A 23,288-nucleotide genomic window follows, 5' to 3' on the forward strand; every position below is an offset into this window, starting at 1 on the left:
GATCCTGTGGAGAATGTTCCATAGGCCCTAGGAAAATACAGCCAGTGGCTGTATTTTCGTTTCCATGGAGCCCACACCCATCCCTACAGCTGGCCAAAACTTTGTCATGAAAACTTTTTTTAAAGAAAAATGGCTTTTGGATTAAATGAATTTTTTTCAATAAATTTTCATTTTTGTCTACATTTTTGGGTTTCTTACAAAAAGCTATTCCCCCCACCCCCAAACAAGTAAGATTTTAATAGCTGACAGCTATATGTTTTTGGTGTTTCAGTTGTTGGAAACTGAGAATGTTTGGGGGGGGTTGATTTTTGACAAAACCCTAAAAATTCTGCACAAAAATTTCAAACACACAAGAAAAAAACTAATTCTCTTCAACATTTTTCATGGAAAACAAAATACTTTTTCAGCCAGCTCTACCCTCCCTTTCTGGAAGGCTGATGGGGTATGGGAAGTCCATGGTAGTCCTTCTGCAGTTAAGACCTAATGACAGGATGGGATGTCAGGGGGCCAAAGTTATTCCAAAACTATAGGGCTTTCACACAGAGAGTACCTTCAGGATCTGCACACGCTCCTGGATATCTGTGGACACACGCTGCAGCCTATTCTGCAGAATGAGAAAAAAATCCTCCCTCCCCTCAATGGAATGATAGGCAGATATTTTGCAAGGGAATCCTTCCGAGATTTCTTCCCCATGACTCCTCTCTTGCTAATTTCACTGTAGGAACGCAGGATGACTTGTGCCAAAGAAAGGGCTGCTGGTGATTTGTTGAAAAGGGAAAGAATAATACCAAACTAAGAACTCAATTGGACTAGGGTAACATAAACTTGCGAATAATAAAATTCCTAAGAAAGTCTGTGTTTAGAGCTTATTTTTGCATAGGGGTATTTCAGCTTTAGCTGATATTGGATATTGCAGACATCCAAACACTAAATCTTTTCTTTGCTGACCCAGGGGTAAAGACTGTTTTACATAATTCAGGTGGCTAACATATCAAATGGCAGAAATGTAGGCTAGAGAAATCTGAGAAATCTACACCCAGAAGTCAGATTTTTGAAAGCTTTAGTAAAAAAGTCTTCAAGTCCCATGAAGTTGATATGTAGATGAGACACTAAGAAAGACCATAATACCCAGTGATTACCTCCCAACATGTTACTTACCAGCACAATAGCCTGCAAGTAACACTCATTCACTAAATCTGGCTTTCTGTGGAATTCATCCTCTTGTCCCTGGTCTTCTCATTGAAAAGCCATCTTTGCAAAACCTTGTGGGCATTCAAGGAAAGGGAAAGCTCGATACAGAAGTCCTAATTGTGATGGAAGATTTTGAATCTGGTGAGGTGACAGACAAATCACAGTAAAGTTAGGAACTGACCCATGAATTTTCCCCTTTTGGGGAGACCTTTAAAGGAGAAAGTTATAATGATGGAGATGGTTATAAAGATTATTATTCCAGGCAGAGCTCAAAGTAGAGGAAAAGGAAGTTTCTTACTTTAATCCTGAAATTCCTAATTAGCAGTAAATCAGTAGGGGATAAATAAAGCTGAATATGAATCCCAGAAACTCTGTTTTGTTGGTGAGTTAACCATTTTCCTTGTTGATAAAACTAGCATGTTCATTAGATAACCTTGGGATCTGTTGATTTTGCGGATGGACTTTATAATTTTGCAATTAGCAGACTTTTTTCTAAGTTAGAGACTGAACACTTATAGCCACAGTATATCAGGTTTCAGCACTTTGAAATAGATGTAACATGGGAATGTAAAATGAGAATTCTTATGCATTTTTCCTATACTATGTGACATTGGTCGCACTTGTGTATTATGAATCTCAGAATTTGTGAATAAAGGAGATACTTCAATTATTGCAAAACTCTGGTATTTATTTCATAATAACAGGGGGGAAAAGTTTGTTTTTAATGGTGACCTTTTTCTTTAAAAAGCCACCTGTGAATGGATATAAATTGATTCCCATATCTAAAGATCAGAACCAACTAGGGAAATTAAAATTATAGGATTTTTTTCTGGAGGTCTGTGTTATCTTTTAGAATTCTCATGACTCTCTCTGTAGTCCAAACTCATGAGAACTTAAATATAGTGTCCATTTTATTAAGAAATGTATTCTTATATTTCATCACGTGTTCCCTTTTCTCAAGGCAATCACCTCTCCTGCAAAAAAGGAAACATCTAATAGCATTTCCTTCGGTGAACTCCAACAAAAGGGAGCAAGGAATAACAGACGTAAAGATTCATGGGCATTAAACTAAAACCATATGGAAACCTGGGCAAACAATTCGTGCAGGAAAATTACAATGTAAAAATTAATTTTTATGGATTACTATGAATTGTTGGAAACACCAAAAAGCTCTGAAAATTATTCGTTACATGTTATTGTTACAGAGCTACTGTTCAGGAAAAGCTAAAACAGCCATTATTTTGTCAGGCCTGCTCTGAAACTAAGCGTCTGGGAAATGCACTGGGCAAGCTAAATGATAAGCTAAAAAAAACAAAACACCACAGCCCTCCCCCTCTCCCCCTTGCCCCCCAACACAAAATTCTTTTATCCCTATGTAATGTTTCTCATAACAATTTTTGTGGCCACTGAAATATGTACATCTTACCAGGGCAATTTTATTACAGCAGTGTGATATTTTAACTCTTCTCTTTCCCAATATAAAACTGATATACAACTATAATGGGAAATGAAAAGTAGGAAGGACATTCAAACATAAATAAAAATGCAAAGCAGCAAATGTGAGCGTAACAGTGACATTTTAGTATGTTGTATATGAAGAAAAAATAAATTTGTAACTTAAATTACTGTATTAGAGTTGTCTGTTTCTTCCACTATACTTAGATGGCATAAGAACAAAAAAATAAATGAGAATAGTAATTTCAATGAGATGGGTTGGTTGTTTGTAATTAAATTATCTGAAATGATGGGAAGAGTACACAGACACAATAGGGATTGCACAAATTTCTTTGTTGAAGTTTCCCTCATTTAAACCTGTTTCTCCCTCCTTCCTGGAAAAAAAGATAATTTCCCTGAAATAAATATTTCCCCCTTTTGAAACAATGACTTAAACAAAAGATAATAGGTTAAATAAGACTTTCAGAGTAAATACGGGGGGGGAATAATAAATACATACGTAAAATTAGCAGGGGACAAAGATTATGTAATTCCACAACCTAATGAATCTGTCACCTGAGTGACTGCTCCACTGAGAAGCAGAAGAGAAAAAGTACAAGTTGAACCTCTCTAACGCGGCACTCCCTGGTGCGGCAACATCCGTGGTCTGGCATAGGCGCTGACTCCCGGGGTGGAGCACCCATGGGGAAAAATTAGTGGGTGCAGAGCATCCACCGGCGCCAGCTCCCCCCTCTGCCCCTCTCCCCCATGCCTCTGTTGCGCCGGCAGCCCCACACTTACCAACTCCTCCTACTCCCTCCCAGTGCTATCAGAGCACTGTGAACAGCTGATTCATGGCGTTCGAGCTACGGGAGAGAGTGGAAGGACCTGGGGCCAGCAACTGGGACCCCAGGTGGCAGCGGGGCTCCGGGGTGGGGGGGCCACGCTGGACGCAAAGCCTGGGGGTGCTGCAGCACCTCCTGCAGTCCTACTTCTAGCACCTATGGAGACCCGCTGACATTGTGCATTGATCTCCCATGTTTGGCAAATTCTCTGGTTCGGCACCAGTCAGGTCCAGAGGGTGCCGACTAGAGAGGTTCAACCTGTAATGAGTATATAACCTCTCATAATTTACAAGTTAAAGTCTTGCTTTGACAACACATGAATCAATTATATCCTCCCTGATTTAGTCTTGACATGTTAATGTTTGAATCAAAAGAGGCAAGTGTGAATAACTTAACTGTTTATATTGGCTAAAACTGAACTCAGATAGGATGCCCTGATATACTGATCTGGAAAAAAAAGATTTATATGGATCTTCCATTTTCTGTTTCAGATTAAATGTGAGTTTAAATGGTTGTAGTTGTGTTGCAATACTAATGTCTTTGCTGAAATTAAATTTGATAAACTATCTTAGTTAAGAAAAATGTAACAGAAAGTTACCCTAAGTAGCCAACTGTTTTCATATATGATGTATCTTGAAAACAATAGTTCAGTTTCATTTAACAGGGAATTAATGTCACTTTTGCTTTGCCAGTGCTTCCTGTTGCCATTGAGTAGTCTATTCTTCTGTATGGCAGAGTCCTGCAGTTGAATGACTGATAGTGTCAAAGGGCTATTAATATGCTAAGCCTTTTAGTGGCATGGGATAGCTCCATCCTGTTCTCTCCAACCGTTGCATAGTGTGCTGTAACTCATCACTTGATTTGAAGAATTTAATGTCTGATTTTGGTATTAATTTAATCTATAGGCTCCAAAAGTAAGGAAATTATTTTTACTCTATAGAACTAATGACAATTTAGTGTTCCAAAGTAATTTCACATAAACTTAAATACAATAAATTGATAATTTCACTCCATTTTTATATTATTTTGTATATCATGTTCACAAACCTACCTATGAGATAGAAACTGCATAGCTACTAGAATGATAATCCCATCAGTAACTTTTTATGCTAATACATGATTCAGTTTAATTACAAAACAGATTTCAGGCCTTCAGAGAGAGAAACTACACTGAAGTGTATGAGTGAGCAGTTCACTTTTTTCTGATCTTCATTTTTGTGATGAATTAAATACAGGTTACAGAATATCACTTGGAGGAAAAAGTGTAGAAATTACATCATAAATGACACTGTGATCAAACACCTGCAATATAACAAAATATGATTTTAACAGGTAGCTTTTTTTAAAACTAAACCCTGTAAAGATGAACTTAAAATATCCTTTAACATAATCTCAAGAGTTTTGGGAAGTACTCATTTTATCGACCATTTAATAAACAGCTGAGGGTCCTAATCTCTCAAGATTTACATCCTTCATAGTTGATTTTTCAGATACATTGGAAAGTGATACAACACAAGCCTCCTATTTAACATTCATGAAATTAGCAGTCCCACCTGGAATTTTTTTATTAAAAGATTTTTGACCAGTAAAAAGAGAGGCTACAAAAATCTAGAGGGGGTCTAAGAAGGAGCAAAAATTGGAAGATTAATTTCAAATAAGCAAACCACAAGCACTGATTTACAAAAGCAATGAACAGCAAATCTTGGGGAAAGTGTGATGTGCAAATTAAAGCTACTCTTGGCAAGATTCCAAATGTATGGAATATATTCATATAGCATGAAACCTGATCTTTGGACTATTTTTTGGTAAGGTTTAAGTATTCTTTTACCAATGTATGAAGCAAAACCAGATTTTTAAAAATGTTTCCTTACTGAAGCTCTGCAAACTTCTCATTAGAAACTTTCTAAATTCTATTTAGAAAATATTCAGTTCACAAATAAGATTTTTGATATTTTTTCTTTTTCTTTCAGTACTAGGGATAGTTGCATGAAAACAGTATTTCTATTCTTCAAGAATTCATCAACCATTGTCCTACAGGAGTCCTAGTCTCTTTGTGACATCATAATTCTCTTTGCAAAAACTAATTGTGACACCACAAACATAGACTGCAACTTCAAATGTAGTTAATCTGGTGAAAGTCACTGTCACAATTTAAAATATGTGAGGCTGGATTTTAGTAAAAGATTCTGATTGCCCCTGCTTGGATACACCAGGAAGCAGCATACCAATGCAGGAAGGAAGCAGCCATAACGATAGTGTTTACAATCCCTGAGCTGCTGGATAGGGAATCAAAAGCACAGCCCAAATGCAAGCAGTTCTCCAAATGTGGGATTGCCAAGGTATTTCCCTTATGACCCTCTTTCCCTCAGAAGTCTAAGCTGAGAGGAGAATGCACCCTACTCTTCTACATAGGAGAAGTTGCAGAGTTGACAACAGTCACAATATTTGATGATTTACTTAAATTCCAGCTTCTGGAAACATGTGATTAGGAGAAAATATCAGTTTTCATTAATATAAAAAAAGTTTCTAGCCCTCATGGTTGTGAAGAAAAGCTTCAAACTGCAAAGTGCAAGTGCACCCAAAAGGCTCAAAAGGAAGAAAGCTAATAAAATGAACCCAGAAATTTATCATTTAAAAAATCTCAAGCTTTTAAAACTAATCTAAATGTAAAGTAATGAACATTGGAAAAAATAACCCCAACTATACGTACAATATGATGGGGGCTAATTTAGCTACAACTAATCAGGAGAAAGATCTTGGAGTCATCGTGGATAGTTCTCTGAAGACATCCATGCAGCGTGTAGTGGCAGTCAAAAAAGCAAATGGGATGTTAGGAATCATTAAAAAAGAGATAGAAAATAAGACAGAGAATATCTTATTGCCCTTGTATAAATCCATGATACACCCACATCTTGAATACTGCATACAGATGTGGTCCCCTCATCACAAAAAAGATATACTGGCATTGGAAAAGGTTCAGAAAAGAGCAACTAAAATGATTAGGGGTTTGGAATGGGTCCCATATGAGGAGTGATTAAAGAGGCTAGGACTTTTCAGCTTGGAAAAGAGGAGACTAAGGCAGGATATGATAGAGATATATAAAATCATGAGTGGTGCGGAGAAAGTGAATAAGAAAAAGTTATTTACTGGTTCCCATAATATAAGAACTAGGGGGCACCAAATGAAATTAATGGGCAGCAGGTTTAAAACAAATAAAAGGAAGTTCTTCACTCAGCACACAGTCAACCTGTGGAACTCCTTGCCTGAGGAGGTTGTGAAGGCTAGGACTATAACAGGGTTTAAAAGAGAACTGGATAAATTCGTGGAGGTTAAGTCCATTAATGGCTATTAACCAGGATGGGTAAGGAATGGTGTCCCTAGCCACCTTTTGTCAGAGGGTGGAGTTGGATGGCAGGAGGGAGATCACTTGATCATTACCTGTTAGGTTCACGCCCTCTGGGGCACCTGGCATTGGCCACTGTCGGTAGACAGGATACTGGGCTGGATGGACCTTTGGTCTGACCCAATATGGCTATTCTTATGTTCTTGTGTTCTTAATCTCATGAAATTGTGGACCCTGACTCCAGATTTTTAAATATTTGGGGTTGACAAAAAGGGGTCTGTCACATTTAAATATGTTCTTTCCAGTACTCCTAGATATATTGGTCCAAATCCTAGCCCACACTACAGACTCCCTTTCAACTAGATAGGTAGCTGGGGATTTTCCTTGCATGTGGGAACCTAAACTGTTATGCACCACCCTCTTCCAAGACACCCCAGTGTAGGAAATATGTTGGGGACATGCTGATGGTGTGAGTGGCTGAGGATGTGGCTGCATTGTGCTGCATTCCATGATGTCTGGATTCCCCTAGAACCAACATGTGGGGAATCAAAACTGGCACTTTCTTCAGCCTGATCCACAAGAAGGAGCAAAATAGCTTGCAACAGATGGCTTGCTTAACCAGGAAAGAAAGCAAACATATCTATCTTAAAACATCTTCTGTAAGCAGTGCAGCAAGATTGTCAGTTTCTTAGTTCATGATCCTATTTCTGAGTTTGGTTGGGCTCAGGTGGAGAGATACAATGAGCCTTGATATTTCTCCCCTTCCTATGAAACTGAAAGATGGCATATTCAAAACTCAGAAAAGGAAATATTTTCCACCAATAATTAGACTGTGGAACTCACTGGATGTTGTTGAAGCCAAGAATTTAGCAGGTTTCAGAGTAGCAGCTGTGTTAGTCTGTATTCGCAAAAAGAAAAGGAGTACTTGTGGCACCTTAGAGACTAACAAATTTATTAGAGCATAAGCTTTCGTGAGCTACAGCTCACTTCATCGGATGCATCCGATGAAGTGAGCTGTAGCTCACGAAAGCTTATGCTCTAATAAATTTGTTAGTCTCTAAGGTGCCACAAGTACTCCTTTTCTTTTTAAGAATTTAGCAAGATTCAAAGATGGATTGGACATTTATATGAATAATAAGAATATCCAGAGTTAAAATAGTTAATGCTAGAAAAATATATTGGAAGGGAGATAAAACCTACTGTTTCCCATCTTAAATAACAGAGAGTAGGATGAGACCTTCATGCTGGGAACAAAATATCCAACACCTGCCTATTATGAGGTTTTTTTAACTTCCCTCTGAAGCATCAGGTGCCAGCCACCATTGGAGCCACGATGCTAAAATAGGTAGACCCTGAGTCTGATCCTATATAGTAATTCCTATGTCCCTATATATTTGCTTTAATAAGACCCTAGTTCACTCTTTCTCCACCTACCTTTGTGTGGGGTAAGGCCACTGCATTACAAGTGCTTTTTGTTATATATCTTTATTATTCTTCTACTAATCCCTCCAAAATCATTAATGCCATTTCTCTCAGCAAGATCAACCAAATAAATCAAATCTGTAGTTTGCAGTCCAAGCTATGCTGGGGTATGTTGAGTCAAAAAAGTTAAGAACATATTGAAACAATTGATAGGAAACATTTGACATATCATTGGCAAGATTCTCTGGTGCATTGAGGCTACTTTGTGCTGCATCCTGGCTCTAAAACATGCTTACATGGCTCAATAAGGATCAGAGCAGTGTAAGGGTGAACATCCAGTGATATAAACTAGACAAACAAAAACTGGTGCAAAGATATGATTAGTGTACACATTTAAATAAATGATTAGTTAATCAAGGAGTCTTTTCTGTTATTTATTTTCTAAATACTCAACTTTTTTATTATTTATTTACATCTGCTTTATATGATATAGAAAAATCTGCTTTTATGACAGTCTCATGGATCATCTGAAACCTCTTAAAACATAAAGCTTTATAAAAATGGATGCTGGCTTACATATGTACATATATATAGGGCATTTTCCTAACTTTGGATAATATGGAAATTTGGAGTTTGGAAAACTAGTGTTATCTGTACTACTATTATGTGAAATTACTCTATGGCACTGTGTTTGTAATAATATTATTTTATTCATGAACTCAGAATCCCTCTTTTTCATATCCAACTGTGTTCTCTTACAACCAATGCCCTATTTCCCAAACCACTTGTCATCTCACGGGCCAAGTTTAGTTTTGATGATATACTCTTAAGAGCATCAGCAGAGATTCTAAAGATGGATGAACTAAAGAGGTTCCATTTAATTTGGGACTTAAAATTGGTAGACAAGGCTCTAATCAAATAGCAGTTTTTTCAATATTGGATAGAAACATTTCCTGAAGTCTCAATTTCAAATGAAAGACTAGGCAAGGGCTTCTTCTCAGAAAAGATGGTGATCAGATAACATTATCTATCAAGGTGTTTCTGACCTGGGCTGCTTACAGCACTAGAACCAATATGAATTGCTCTCCTTTTATTGCTCTGAGACATCCAAAATGGCTCAGTCAGGGGCACCAAAATCTTCCAAAAATATGAGAAAGAAGATGGCTATAAAAATTCAGACTAAAATGTGCTTTGCCTCCTGCTTCAAGTAAAGATGAAGCAGAAATTACCCGACAGATGTTTAAGTTGTGTACCCCCATCCAAATAAACAATACAAAAAAGACTAACTGATCTCTGCTGACGTCAAACAATAAAAGCAGTTTCTCAGCACTGGCAAGCTAGACGAGCCTGACGGTTTTTATTGTAAATCCCAGTGGCCTGACGTCACTCACTGGGATGGTGCGTGTGGAAGGAGTTCTCTCTCCACCATGGCAGCAATATTCGCCTGAAAGGGATTTTTAAAGCCCCGTAGGTTATGTCACTTGTGCCAGTGGTGGATGGTGAGATCTCTCAGGATGGCAGTTATAGAAGCCTGAGAGAAGTGAGCTGCCATCTCAGCAGCCTCCCATCGCTCATTCTGATGGTAGTGGGTCAGTTGGGATTCCTTGGTGGCCTCCAGAGAAATAGTTTAAAAGATTTTGGGTCACATGTCAGTGTATCACTTGACAACAGTGGGTATAAAAAGTGTGTGTGTGGGAGGGGTAGAGGTTGCTTTTGTTTTTAATTTTTAGTTCACAAGGATGGAAGTGCAGGGGATAAAGGGAGTTTTTCTGTAAGTCTGTTTGCATGTGAAACTTACAGTGGAGTTGAGGTTGTCTGGTTTTAATTTTTTTTCCTCCTGTATGAGCTGTGGTGTTTTATTGAAGACAAAAGGGAAAAAATTAAAAGCAGACAACTCCAGCTCTGTTGTAAATTTCACATGCAATCAAACAGACTTGAAGAAAGCTGTCCCTTTCCCCACCAACCTGGCTATCATTTGAGGATTGCACTTAGATACACCATATCCTCCCACACCTCACATTTTTATATTCACTGATCTTTTAAGATAGAAATTGGCTTCTGAAGCAAAATCCTCCATTAAATAGTATCTTGGCATGCAGACTTTAGAAGGGTTTACAATAGGGGGAAAGATTTTGCTCCACTGCAAACACTTGCAAAAAAAACTGCAAGTAGAATTGTGGCTGACGTTTCATCAGTGAGAGAAAGTTTGCTGGCTACAAAATGGAACCAAAGAAGTCACGCTTTTAAAATAAAGCCCCAAACCTCAAATACTTATGCACGTGAGTAACTTTTCAAATGTGAGTAGACCCATTAAGTTGGGACTTCTCACATGCTTGCAGGATCAGGGCCTAAGTCTGGATGGCCACTTAAACTACAGTTTCCATATATAAAAGCAGTTGAACAAACAAATAAAAACAGAGCTAATACTGCCTGTTAACTGTCATCACTGTGATTGGTTTACTTGTATGTTGTATCCTTTCCCCCCAGTCTTCTTCTATTACTTCTATTCTATTATTCTATGTCTCTTTAGATGATACGTTCTTTGAGACAAGGCTATGTCTTCCTACATGTTTGCACACTGTACAGCACAAACATTAAATAATAGTAATTTAGGTAACATCAGTAGAACTTTGCTTTATATTGGTTACTCTGCTATTTGCACCAATGAACTCTCTGTGTCAGACTGATCTACTTTGAAGCGGAGTAAAATCATCTGTATGGATCTTATTCCTACAGGAAAGGAATAATAATAAAAAGTTAAATTTTCTTCTTGAGTACTTACAACATGGGTGCAACAACCAATGAAATACATGGGACTTGCTCACACATATTTAAAGGGAAAATATTACCCTAAATCTTTATAGAAAACAACAGGTACCATGAAGATAAATATTACTCAGCAAAATTAGTGCTGCCATGCAGACTGTTTCAGTCTTGACGGAATGTTTTTCATAGTACAGCTGTGATAGTAGACCAGCCTGTAGCCAGCATTATACATGAAATGTTTAAGTCTTCTTTAGGGTGTGGACGTTCCCAAAGTAATTCCTGTTTTGCTGCTGTGTCAAAAATCAAGACTATGGCTGAATTCTCTTTTTGGATGCATGAAACACATAAATTTTCTAAGGAGTTAACTTAGGTCTGGACTGCACATAGAAGTCGCATCAGTTTAACTAAAGGAATGATGTTGCACCGATTTAGTTAAAGTGGTGCAACTTTATGTGTGGATACACATCATCAGCTAAACCAAGGTAAACCTGTTTGAAAATGATGAAAGAGTGTCCACAATAAACTGCACCAATTTAATTAAATCAGTGCAATATCATATCTTTAATTAAGCAGGTGCAATTTCTATTTACAGCCCAGACCTATGTTAAGGATTTGTTATGGCTCAATCATTTGACTTAAGCAATGCAAAAAAAAAATTATGAAATTTTTTTGACGAGCTCTAACCTCAATACACCCCAGGGCAACAGCATTGCAAAACTCTGGATCTGACTCTAGGATACTACTGGATCCAGCCAATTTTTGACAACCATCCCTTAAATTATAATTGCTAAACAGAGATCAAGTATAGCTGCTCCTACTGCACCAGTAAAATTAGTACATATCCTGGCATGACGGGGTCACAGAACCCTGGATCTGGCACCTCAGTTTTTGGTTTCATCCCTCCTAATTCTACTGCACAAATGTAGAAGCAATTCCTATGGCGGGGAAAAAAAAGTCTATACCCAACACATCCCAGCATGATGGCACTGCAAATACCTAGATCTGTCCAGTTGTGGGTCCCACTTCAAATAGTCCATTGTTTAAAAAGAGAACAAGTGTGGCTGCTCCTGCTCCTACTCCCTCAACAACAAAAATACAAACTAAAATACCCAGGCCTCAATGGATCCCAGTACAATAGTACCAAAGAGCTTGAATCTAGCATCTGGTCCCTTCCAGTTTTTGGTTCCAATCTTCAAAGTTCCACTAAATAGCTCAAAGGAGTACTTGTGGCACCTTAGAGACTAACAAATTTATTTGAGCATAAGCTTTCGTGAACTATAGCTCACTTCATCAGATGCATTCGGTGGAAAATACAGTGGGGAGATTTATTTAGTGTGTATATGAAGTGAGCTGTAGCTCACGAAAGCTTATGCTCAAATAAATTTGTTAGTCTCTAAGGTGCCACAAGTACTCCTTTTCTTTTTTGCGAATACAGACTAACACGGCTGCTACTCTGAAAGCTTTAGCTTTAGCTAACTTTAAAGCTAACTTTAGCTTTAGCTACTCCAGCTGCACTTTACAAATCTAAACACTGGTATGCCCCAGTAAATCAGCACTGCAAAAACTTGGATCTGGCATCTGGGTCCTTTCAGAACCTGCCAAATGCTGGCCACAAACCTAGAAGTTGTACTCTCAGATCTGAGAACAAGTGTTCCTACTATTTCACCAAAAAAATCAGGACACATCACATTTTGATACAAGAAAATTGCAAAAATTCTAATTTGGCACCCATATCTACCTGGTCTTGTTAACTTTTTGGCAGTATGGCCCCATTTTTAGCATCTAAACAATTCCTTCTAGCCCTTCCAAATAATCCAGATCTCAGTATATCCTGGTACCACAGAACCACACAAACATGTATCTAGCAACTGAATCTGTCAAGGTTCACCTGGTTTTGGCAGGGAAGACCCAGATTGTATTATTACTCACCAACTGCATTTGAGTCTTCCTTTACAGGAATTCTTCTATATCTTTAGCAAAATAGTATGTTCTTGGCTACAATATATATATGTCAATCTCTCCAGTTACTGTGGTGAAGTAAAAAAATTCACTCCACTTTTAGAGATATTAGTGGTTATCCCTTCGCTTCATGCATCATTATATAATGCCTGCATGTGTAATTTTCACTCCATGCATCTGAAGAAGTGGTGTTTTACCCACAAAAGCTTTGCAAATAAATCTGTTAGTCTTTAAGGTACCACCAGACTCCTTGTTGTTTTGTGGATACAGACTAACACGGCTACCCTCTGATAGTGGTTCTAATGGTATTCATTGTAGAAAGTGAACCACAACATGCATAGGTGCTGGAACTGGGGCTGCTGCGGGTGCCTAGCTTGAAGTGGTTTCCATCATATACAAGGTTTATAGTTTTGTTCAATGACTTTCAGCACTCCCACTATAAAAATTGTTCCAGCACCCCTGCCAACATGTTGGAATATGGATTATTTTGGTTGACTAGGAAAAACTGCACATCCAGCACATTTAGATCAGGGGTGGCCAACCTGAGCCTGAGAAGGAGCCAGAATTTACCAATGTACATTGCCAAAAAGCCACAAATAATACATCAGCAGCCTCATATCAGCTCTCCCTTCCCCTGCCCGCTCCCAGCGCCTCCCACCAGCAGCCCCCCCCCATCAGTGCCTCCCCATCCCGATCAGCTGTTTCATGGCATGCAGGAGGCTGGGGGGGGGGGTTAGGAGTGAGGGCACAGTGGCTCAGGAGAGGGAGCAGGAAGGGGTGGAGTGGGGGCAGAGCTTGTGGCAGAGCCAGTGAGCACACACCCCCAACATTGGAAAATTGGCACCTGTAGCTCCAGCCCCAGAGTCGGTGCCTATACAAGGAGCCGCATATTAACTTCTGAAGAGCCACATGTAGCTCCGGAGACACAGGTTGGCCACCCCTGGTTTACATGGTAAAACTGGAGTTTGTAGCCAAAACTTAGCTTGATCTAGCAGGATCCAGGCACTAAATCGGGATATTTGTAATGAAGTTGCTTCCAGATGCATCAGGGTCTGAATTGTTTGTATAAGAGGAGCATTCTTTTGTTCTCTGTTTATGACATTTAATTAGGAGAGGAATAGGCCCAAAAATTCCTAGGTGCCAATTTGCAACAATTTGTAGTGCATTTGCACCACACTATGTCAGGGTCTGGGATTTTTTGATACACCAAGAATCCCTGGACGTCTGTATTTTACAATTTAGTGGCTTGGATGTAAAAACTCGGAAGGATCCATTCCAGGTAGCTCCCTGCCGGGTCTCCCGCCCCACCCCCTTTGCCATTCCCCCTCCCCACGTCCCGCGCTTGCCGGAAGCTTGCTGATGATTGGCGCCTTCGCGTTTCCTCTCTGGGCGGAGGAGTTTTGACCCTAGGAGGCTGCCGTTTCGCAGGGGTTCTGGCACCCCTATCATGGCGGCGGCGTTGTCAATGTCAGCGGCTCGGAGGCAGCTTGTGAGGGGGAGAGGCGCGCTCGCTGCCTGCCTGACTCCGGCCAGGTAACGGGGGCCCCGGTCACCCCTCCCGGCCCGGAGGGCGGGGTATGGCTGGCTTCGGCCGCGGGCAACGGGGCGGCTGTTTTCGGGGGATAACGGGCGCCTGCTCCGGCCCAACCTGCCTCCCTTCCCCTCCCCCCCCCCCGCCGGGGAGAGCGAGCACCCCCCTTGGGGGTTAGTGTAAGCGGCGCTCGCAGCCCCTGTACAGGGGAGGGGCTCCCGGGGCTTTCCCATTCCTCCCTCCTCGGGCCCCTGCAGGGGCTTGTGTCGCCGCAGCCCGGGCTTACCAGGGGCCTGGCCCTCAGCGCTGCTGAAATACAGGCCCAAGGTGCCCAGTTTCGGAGGGCGATGGCCGCTTGCCGAGGTGTGTGGAAGACAGAAAGTGGTGGTGGTCCTTATTCTGCCCCCCTGGTATGATCCCTCTGCCCTCTTGCAGTGCTTTTGCTTTATCCTCACCCTTCTGGGGTTACAGATCAAATATAGACTTCAGAGTAGCAGCCGTGTTAGTCTGTATCCGCAGAAAGAAAAGGAGGACTCGTGGCACCTTAGAGACTAACAAATTTATTTGAGCATAAGCTTTTGTAAACTGTAGCTCGCTTCATCGGATGCATTCGGTGGAAATACAGTGGGGAGATTTATGTACACAGAGACCATCAAATATAGTGGCTGTTCACCTGGGCCCTTCCTCTGGCCCCCTCAACAAGTTGTTGATCAGTTAATGGTTGCAAAATGTCTTGAAGGCTGAAAGCTTTGTAAGACTTCTGTGTTACTGTTTATTAAGCCAGAGGCCTTAGGCTTGGTGATCTAAACCAGTAGTTCTCAGCAAGAGTGGTATGTGTATTCCTGAGGATATGCAGAGATCTTCCTCGGGGTACTCCACTCATCTAGATCAGTGTTTCTTAACCTGGGGGCTGCAAGCAGAGCAGTTGCTCAGGACCCCATGCCACAGGGCTACAAGAAGCTAAGTTACATGTTTCAGCCCCCGGGTGGTGGGACTTGGGCTTCAGACAAGGCTCACAAGTGAAAAACAGGCTGAAGTATCACACTGAAATGTAAGTACAGTATTTATATTCCAATCAATCTATTTTATAATTATATGGGGAAAATGAGAAAGTAATCCATTTTTCAGTTATAATATGGTATGACACTTTTGTATTTTTATGTCTGATATTGTAAGGAAGTAGTTTAAGTGAGGTAAAACTTGAGCTATGGGAGACCAATCAGACTCCTGAACAAGGTACAGTAGCCTGGAAAGGTTGAGAACCACTGATCTAAACATCAGGCTTGAGGTGTATAAACACCATCAGACCAAAGTTTCTTATCTTGGTGCCCTTTCTCCTTCCTCAGTGGAGAAAATGAGTTCCATGCGGCTCACTGCGAGGGAGGTTTCTCTCCAGAGGTTTCTCTCCAGAGGTATCTCAAAAACAAAAAGAGCCTCTGTGGAACATCAAGGACCAATGGTCTTTTCTGGATGAGTGTACTTAGTCATATTAACCGTCTCTCTTTCTCCCTCTGTTTTGGTGCTCTGGTTGCCTTTTTACTTGATGGTCTCCTCCTTGAGGTGACAGCAATTCAGCACTGTGTAAAATGGTTCCTGTATCTGTTGTGAAATTCTTTAGAATCTGTTAATATAAACCTGACTTATTAATTCCCATGCACAAAGGTGAAACATCAGTTAAAATAACATGTAGCAAGAGATTCTAAAATAAAGATAGCACTGAAAAAGCCTTTTGTTTAATAAATGCTTGAGGTTTTTATTTAACTATGCAAAATGACCTTTGTTTATACTTTAGAAGAAGAAAGATGGTGGATAGTGCACTGGCCAAGTTCAATTCTCTTCTCTGCCTTTAACTTCCTGTATGTGACCTTTGGCAAGTCACTTGGTCTCTTCAGTCTTCTATCTTCAAAATATACCTTTACCCCGATATAACGCAACACTATGTAACATGGATCTGGATATAATGCGGTAAAGGGGGGCGCTCTGGGGGGCGGGGCTGCACGCTCCGTGGATCATCAGCAAGTTCGATATAACGCGGTTTCACCTATGACACGGTAAGATTTTTTGGTTCCTGAGGACAGCATTATATCGGGGTTGAGATGTAGTATTTTCCTACCTCACAGGGTTGTTTTACAGATGTGAGGCACTCAATTACTGTGGTAATGGTGGGGGGAGTCATATAAGTAAAAATGGAAAATAGAACCTTTTATTCTGTGAGGAGCTCAGGTTTGCAATATTTTATGGTACACAGCCCATTGTATGACCATGGGTTGCTAAGTGCACATAGAGCCCCATTAATTTTCTGGGGCTCTGCATGAGCACAGCAGTTGACTGGTGTACAATGAATTGGAGGATCAAGGCCTGATTCTGAATGATTTTAAGGTTGAGTTTAAACACCCACAATCAAGGAAATTCTGAGTTCAGCGTGAAACAGCATTCATGTTTTTATATATATAGATATATAGATATAGATCCAGCAGAACACAGGGTATCAGAGTCCCAGAAGATTCGGGACCTGAAATTAGAGCATGCAGCTTCAGAGATATCAAGTTGTGATTATTTTCTGTCCTGAGTTTTTAAAAAAACCTTGAAGTTTGATCTTATCTTTGTTAAATCCAGTGGCAGTTAAGTAGAATAAGAGGAAAGTGGAATGCATGTGACAAGCTTATTGGAGCAAATTATATAAAGATTCCTCAGGAGCCCAGAAAAGTGATGCTGGAAGCAGGGCCTGCCCTAGACCAAATGACGCCCCAGGCGAGGAGTGTCTTCAGTGTGTCCCCCTCCCATTTGTTAAACTTTTGAATACCTTATTTTTTATTTTGTAGCCCATTTCACGACTTTGATGCATAATTTATCCCTGTCATTGAAGACTAACTAGCAATGCCCCACCCTCATACCCACAAGGGGAGGCTGACAACATTCTTGGAAGTTGGAGGAAAATGGAGTTCTCGGAAACTCTGGAAGGTTCCACAAGATTCTACAAAGGTCCAGGACATTCTAGGAGGTTAATGAAAATGAATCTACATACGGAATATCTGAAACATTTTATTTGAAACATTCTATTTTCCCTTTTGTTGCTAACAACAAAAATAGGACCCTGAATTGGCATCCCCCAAGCCTGGCACCCTAGGCGGTTGCCTGCCCCTAAATCCAGCCATAGTTGGAAGAACTTACACTTTAGTGGTGGTAGTTGTGAAAATTTTACTCTGTTGTTTTACCCCGTAATCCTTTTTTACATAAGTGTATGTGTGGGTGTAGGGTGGTGGAACCTCCTAAAAATAGCATTTCTTAATTGAAATATTTTATCATTGTGGTCAAATGCCACCCAAACAGTTGTATCAAAAATATCTCAGCTGTAGGAATTTAACAGCAGCTGTGTTCTAGTCCTGCAGTGAGCTCTGCATGGGTGCACCCATGTGCCCACATACAGCAACTTTCAGGATTTTGACACGCACACGACCTGAAGAAGACAATGTACCAGAAAGATACTGAGTTACGATGAAGTCTCAGTACACCTTCATAATGCACTTGATTTTAAGATGTTATATCTCAACTCTTAAACTTTGCTGCTTCTAACAAGATAATAATGATTTGCATAGACCTTCATCTTTTTTGGTGTCTTGTATTGAAATTGTCATAAAATGAAATTTTTTGAGGACTTGGAAGAAAAATCTACATTTTTTCTAATTTTTTTTATTCTAGTTGAAATGCTTTGGTTTTGCTTCCTCTCTCCAAAGAGATGATAGAAATTTCAGACTTCATGTGATATTTACAGAAGGAGTTTTCTGCCTTGTAGGTGGATGTAACTTTTGTCTGTTTAATTAGATATAGGAATAATGTAGCAGGATTTGCCAAAATCTTCAGAACCGGAGGGTGGCAAGAGTTCTCTTAAATCCTGAGCATGCACTCCTTGTTTAACTAACCTTTTCACTAAAGTAAATGAGGAGAAGTTTTGTCCTGCATGCAGGGTTGGCCAGTACAGTACTTGTTTGTTTCCATGAGTCATAGACATAGTATTCCCCTCAGGCTGCTTGTTGCCTTGGTTGCTTCTTCATATATATATATATAATTTGTACCTTTTAGATTATGAATTGTCTTATCTGATGTTAGTGCAAGGTGGCATTCTCCTGCTTTTCTAGTGGCTTTTACTTATAGAAGAGCAGCCAATTTAATTTTAAACTTAAACTTAAAGGAGCCTTAAAGGAATGCTTACTTTTTTTTTTTTTAAAGGGTAGTAGATGTTGTCATAAGGTCATGTGGTAACAATTGACTTGCCTGCTATATTTTGGGTCCTCAGTTTAACTCTACCATTCAGAGTTGGCCGAGTCTTAGAGAAAGTGTTTACTATAAGAAATGTTAAATAGGGTATCTTAATATCTTATTCTGGAATAATTAATTGGTAAAGCACTCAGATACCATGATGCTGGTTCCTCTATAAGGGGCATACTCTGGAACCTTGGATTCAGTTCCTAGCAAGGTTGATATCACCTTTCATCTTTCATTGGCAGATAAATGGTATACCTTGCAGTTTATTGTGTGGGGATCTCTTTTGGATGAGAATTAAACTGAGATCTTATCTGCTCTGCATGGATTCTGAAATGTCATAGCACTTTTGGTAAGAATATGGGTATGTCATTGTCCTTGGTTTAAAAAGTGTTCCAGGCCTTACTGCCATTTCACTAAAGGGTAGTGTTCTTGTCAAGAGATCCCTGAATAAGATGCTAGAATTTTAAGTTATGAGGGTATTTGAATGATTGGCTTGATGGTCTTGTAGCAGCATGATGCGTTCTCTTATCCAAGTTCAAAATAGGGTTTGGTCCATACTGATAGAGGCTTGATGCAGTACAAAAGCAACTGATGTGCCTAGATTATATAAAGAGAATTTCTCTGATAGTTTGAATTGAAGCTGTCTAGAATTAGAATGAGTACCTTCAAGCATCAGGCTCATTTGCAGTGGCCTAAACGAATATTACAGAATTGTGTACGTGAAGTTTCTGCTGTTTCTCTCAGTTTTTGAGCAGGACAATGTGGGTGTCGTCTGAGTTCGAAAATTATTCTTGGAATCATTTTCCAGTAATTTGATGAGAAGTTCTCCTTTGGATTCTCCAGATGACCTTGATTGTTACTTATATTATGACTCCAGTTGAAGTGGTTTACCATGCCAAGGCAGTTGGGTACTTTGCGAAACATGTGCCATATTTGAACTTCTCAACAATGTTGACCTAATAATTGAAAGCACAAGGTGGAGGAGGGTTGACAGGTATTTGCTTTTTGCTTAAAAGAATTGAATGAGAGCAATATTTCTGACTTGTGTAGGCAGGAAATGCCAGTGCATGGATGCTAAATTCCTGAATCAGTGGGCACTCATGGCATTTTTTGGTTAGTGGTGAGCCAAACAGGCAAGCAGCAGAGGACTTGAGCTAATATGCTGACACAGAGGACATAGGAGTGACTACATTAGAGTTGCTTAGATCAATGTTTTGAAGGTTAGTACTCTAACTAGTAATGCAAGTGCAATCCACATTTCTAGAGGGAGCGGAAATTACAATAAACGCACACTTTTTTCATGATGTATTTCAGGTCAAAGTGGAAAACTGTTTCCTTCCATGGCAGAAATAATTGATTTCATGTTCAACATCTAGTAACATGCATCCTACAATGCCAGATTGTCCTTTAACATTTTTCTTTAGTTTCTGACAACTACAGTGTGCTGTGGTGGATAGATGATCATTCTTGAATGATGTATTGCCACACATAATTTTGTTGTAAGGGTGTTATGAATATGATTGCTAGTATTGGAGTAGTACATCATAAGTACTTACTCGACTATCAGTATGTGAAAGCAGAGATGTATTTATGGAGGTGGTGTGGCAGAAATTCTCCAAACTTGTCATTAAATGCACACTTTGTCTCCAAGCAAAATAGGAAACCCAGAGTATAGTTGAATCTTGTTCTTGAATTTGTATGTATTGTAGCTATGTAGATATATGTTCACAATAATTAGAAACCAGTCTTGAGATCATAGAAGAATGACAGAGAAAAGAAGCCCAACAGATCTGTTCATTTCCTATCTTGCTCCTTTGCCAATCACCAAGGGAGAGCATGGTAATGAATATAAAAGGTAAGGTAATCCCTTAAATTTGTTTCCATAAACATACTTATCAGATAATTTCATTGGTTTTGTTTGTTAGTTTAGTGGAACGTTGAGTGAATAAAGTGGATTGCACTGAATGAGCTTCTGAGATCTGGAGCTTGGTAGACCATACAACTGTGAAAATTATCTGGTGATATACCAGAATATGAGCAGGCTTCACTCTCCCACCCCATTTTTTTTTTCTTTCTCTCTCTCTCTCCTGATTCTACTGCCCCATTCTTTTCTCTCTGCATCTTGTCTGCCTCACTTCTTAGTTTATCCAATTTAGAAGTTGAAGAAGGAATCCATTTACATAACCTTTCAATGTACAAACACTTCCAGAGATGTGGTTTCCAAAATCAGATTAATAAGCAATATGCGTTATTTTCTAGGCTAGAACAGTTCTTATGCCTAGGATTTTTGAGCAAACTGGACTGACAGATTTAAAAATCTGCTTATCTGCTCACTACTAGTGCTTGTTTGAATGTATTTTATGTTGCTATCTGTATACATAAAAACTAACCCTTGGAACTAGTGACAGCTGCTGTTGCAAAAACAACGAGTCCTTGTGGCATCTTAGAAACTAACAAATTTGTTTGGGCATAAGCTTTTGTGGGCTAAAACCCACTTCATCAGATGCATGGAGTGAAAAATACAGTAGGCAGGTATAAATACACAGCACCTGAAAAGATGGGAGTTGCCTTAAGAACAGCCCTACTGGGTCAGTCCAAAGGTCCATATAGCCCAGTATCCTGTCTTCCAACAGTGGCCACTGCCAGGTGCCTCCGAGAGAATGAACAGAACGGGTAATCATCAAGTGATCCATCCTCTGTCTCTCATTCCCAGCTTCTGGCAAACAGAGGCTATGGACATTTATTTCTGCCTTACCAAGTGGTGGGTCAGTGCTAACGAGCCAATTCAATCAGGGTGGATGTGGCCCATTCCCAACAGTTGACAAGAAGGCATGAGTATCAACAGACGGAAAATTACTTTTTGTAGTTACCCAGTCACTCCCAGTCTTTATTCAGGCCTCATTTATGGTGTCAGGTTTGCAAATTATTTCCAATTCTGCAATTTCTCGTGGAAGTCTGTTTTTGAAGTTTTTTTGTTGAAGAATGGCCACTTCTAAGTCTATTATTGAGTGTCCAGGGAGATTGAAGTGCTCTCCTACTGGTTTTTGAATGTTATGATTCCTGATGTCTGATTTGTATCCATTTATTCTTTTGCGTAGAAACTGTCCAGTTTGGCCAACATACATAGGAGAGGAGCATTGCTGGCACATGATGGCATATATCACATTGGTAGATGTGCGGATGAACAAACCCCTGATGGTGTGGCTGATGTGGCTATGTCCTGTGATGGTGTCCCTTGAATAGATATGCAGACAGAGTTGGCAATGGGGTTTGTTGCAGGGTTTGATTCCTGGGTTAGTGTTTTTGTTGTGTGGTGTGTAGTTGCTGGTGAGTATTTGCTTCAGGTTGGGGGCTGTCTGTAAGCAAGGACTGGCCTGTCTCCCAAGGTCTGTGAGAGTGAGGGATCGTCCTTCAGGATAGGTTGTAGATCCTTGATGATGCACTGGAGAGGTTTTAGTTGGGGGCTGTAGGTGATGGCTAGTGGCGTTCTGTTGTTTTCTTTGTTGGGCCTGTCCTGTAGTAGGTGACTTCTGGGTGCCCTTTTGGCTCTGTCAACCTGTTTCTTCACTTCACCAGGTGGGTAGTGTAGTTTTAAGAACACTTGATAGAGATCCTGTAGGTGTTTGTCTCTGTCTGAGGGATTGGAGCAAGTGTGGTTGTATCTTAGGGCTTGGCTATAGACAATGGATCGTGTGGTGTGGTCTGGATGAAAGCTGGAGGCATGTAGGTAGGAATAGCGGTCAGTAGGTTTCCGATATAGGGTGGTGTTTATGTGACCATCACTTAGTTGCACTGTAGTGTCTAGGAAGTGGATTTCTTATGTGGACTGGTCCAGGCTGAGGTTGATGGAGGGATGGAAATTGTTGAAATCCTAGTGGAATTCCTCAAGGGCCTCCTTCCCATGAGTACAGATGATGATGTCATCAATGTAGCGCAAGTAGAGTAGGGACATTAGGGGACGAGAGCCGAGGAAGCGTTGTTCTAAGTCAGCCATAAGAACGTTGGCATACTGTGGGGCCATGCAGTTACCCATAGCAGTGCCACTGACTTGAAGGTATAAATCGTCCCCAAATCTGAAATAGTTATGGGTGAGGACAAATTCACAAAGCTGAGTCACCAGGTCTGCTGTGATAGTATCGGGGATACTGTTCCTGACGGCTTGTAGTCCATCTTTGTGTGGAATGTTGGTGTAGAGGGCTTCTACATCCATAGTGGCTAGGATGGTGTTTTTAGGAAGATCACCGATGGATTGTTGTTTCCTCAGGAAGTCAGTGGTGACTCGAAGATAGCTGGGAGTGCTGGAAGTGTAGGGCCTGAGGATATAGTCCACATAGCCAGACAATCCTGCTGTCAGGGTGCCAATGCCTGAAATGATGGGGCGTCCAGGATTCCCAGGTTTATGGATTTTGGGCAGCAGATAGAATACCCCTTGTCAGGGCTCTAGGGGTGTGTCTGTGTAGATTTGTTCCTGTGCTGCTTCAGGGAGTTTCTTGAGCAGATGGTGCAGTTTCTTTTGGTATCCCTCAGTGGGATC

At 40.3% G+C, this 23,288-nt stretch overlaps 1 protein-coding gene and 1 long non-coding RNA gene across 3 annotated transcripts in view; both read left to right on the forward strand.

Annotated features, from left to right (window-relative positions):
* The first annotated feature begins 14,331 nt into the window (after positions 1 to 14,331).
* Positions 14,332 to 23,288, forward strand: part of NDUFS4 (NADH:ubiquinone oxidoreductase subunit S4) — a 62,223-nt gene continuing 53,266 nt past the window's right edge. The window contains exon 1 of one of the 2 annotated variants that reach the window (XM_038403186.2): positions 14,332 to 14,493. In XM_038403186.2, coding sequence (XP_038259114.1) covers positions 14,408 to 14,493 — 86 coding nt within the window. In that variant the 5' untranslated portion in view covers positions 14,332 to 14,407. The remainder of the gene's footprint in view (positions 14,494 to 23,288) is intronic. The other variant, XM_038403188.2, reaches the window with a different exon arrangement.
* LOC122460272 lies at positions 14,497 to 16,468 on the forward strand. The gene is made up of 3 exons (XR_006281482.1): positions 14,497 to 14,508; positions 14,874 to 14,875; positions 15,449 to 16,468. It is a non-coding gene; the product is annotated as an uncharacterized LOC122460272 (long non-coding RNA).

Source organism: Dermochelys coriacea, chromosome 5 (assembly GCF_009764565.3).
Source record: "Dermochelys coriacea isolate rDerCor1 chromosome 5, rDerCor1.pri.v4, whole genome shotgun sequence".
Taxonomy (NCBI): domain Eukaryota; kingdom Metazoa; phylum Chordata; order Testudines; family Dermochelyidae; genus Dermochelys; species Dermochelys coriacea.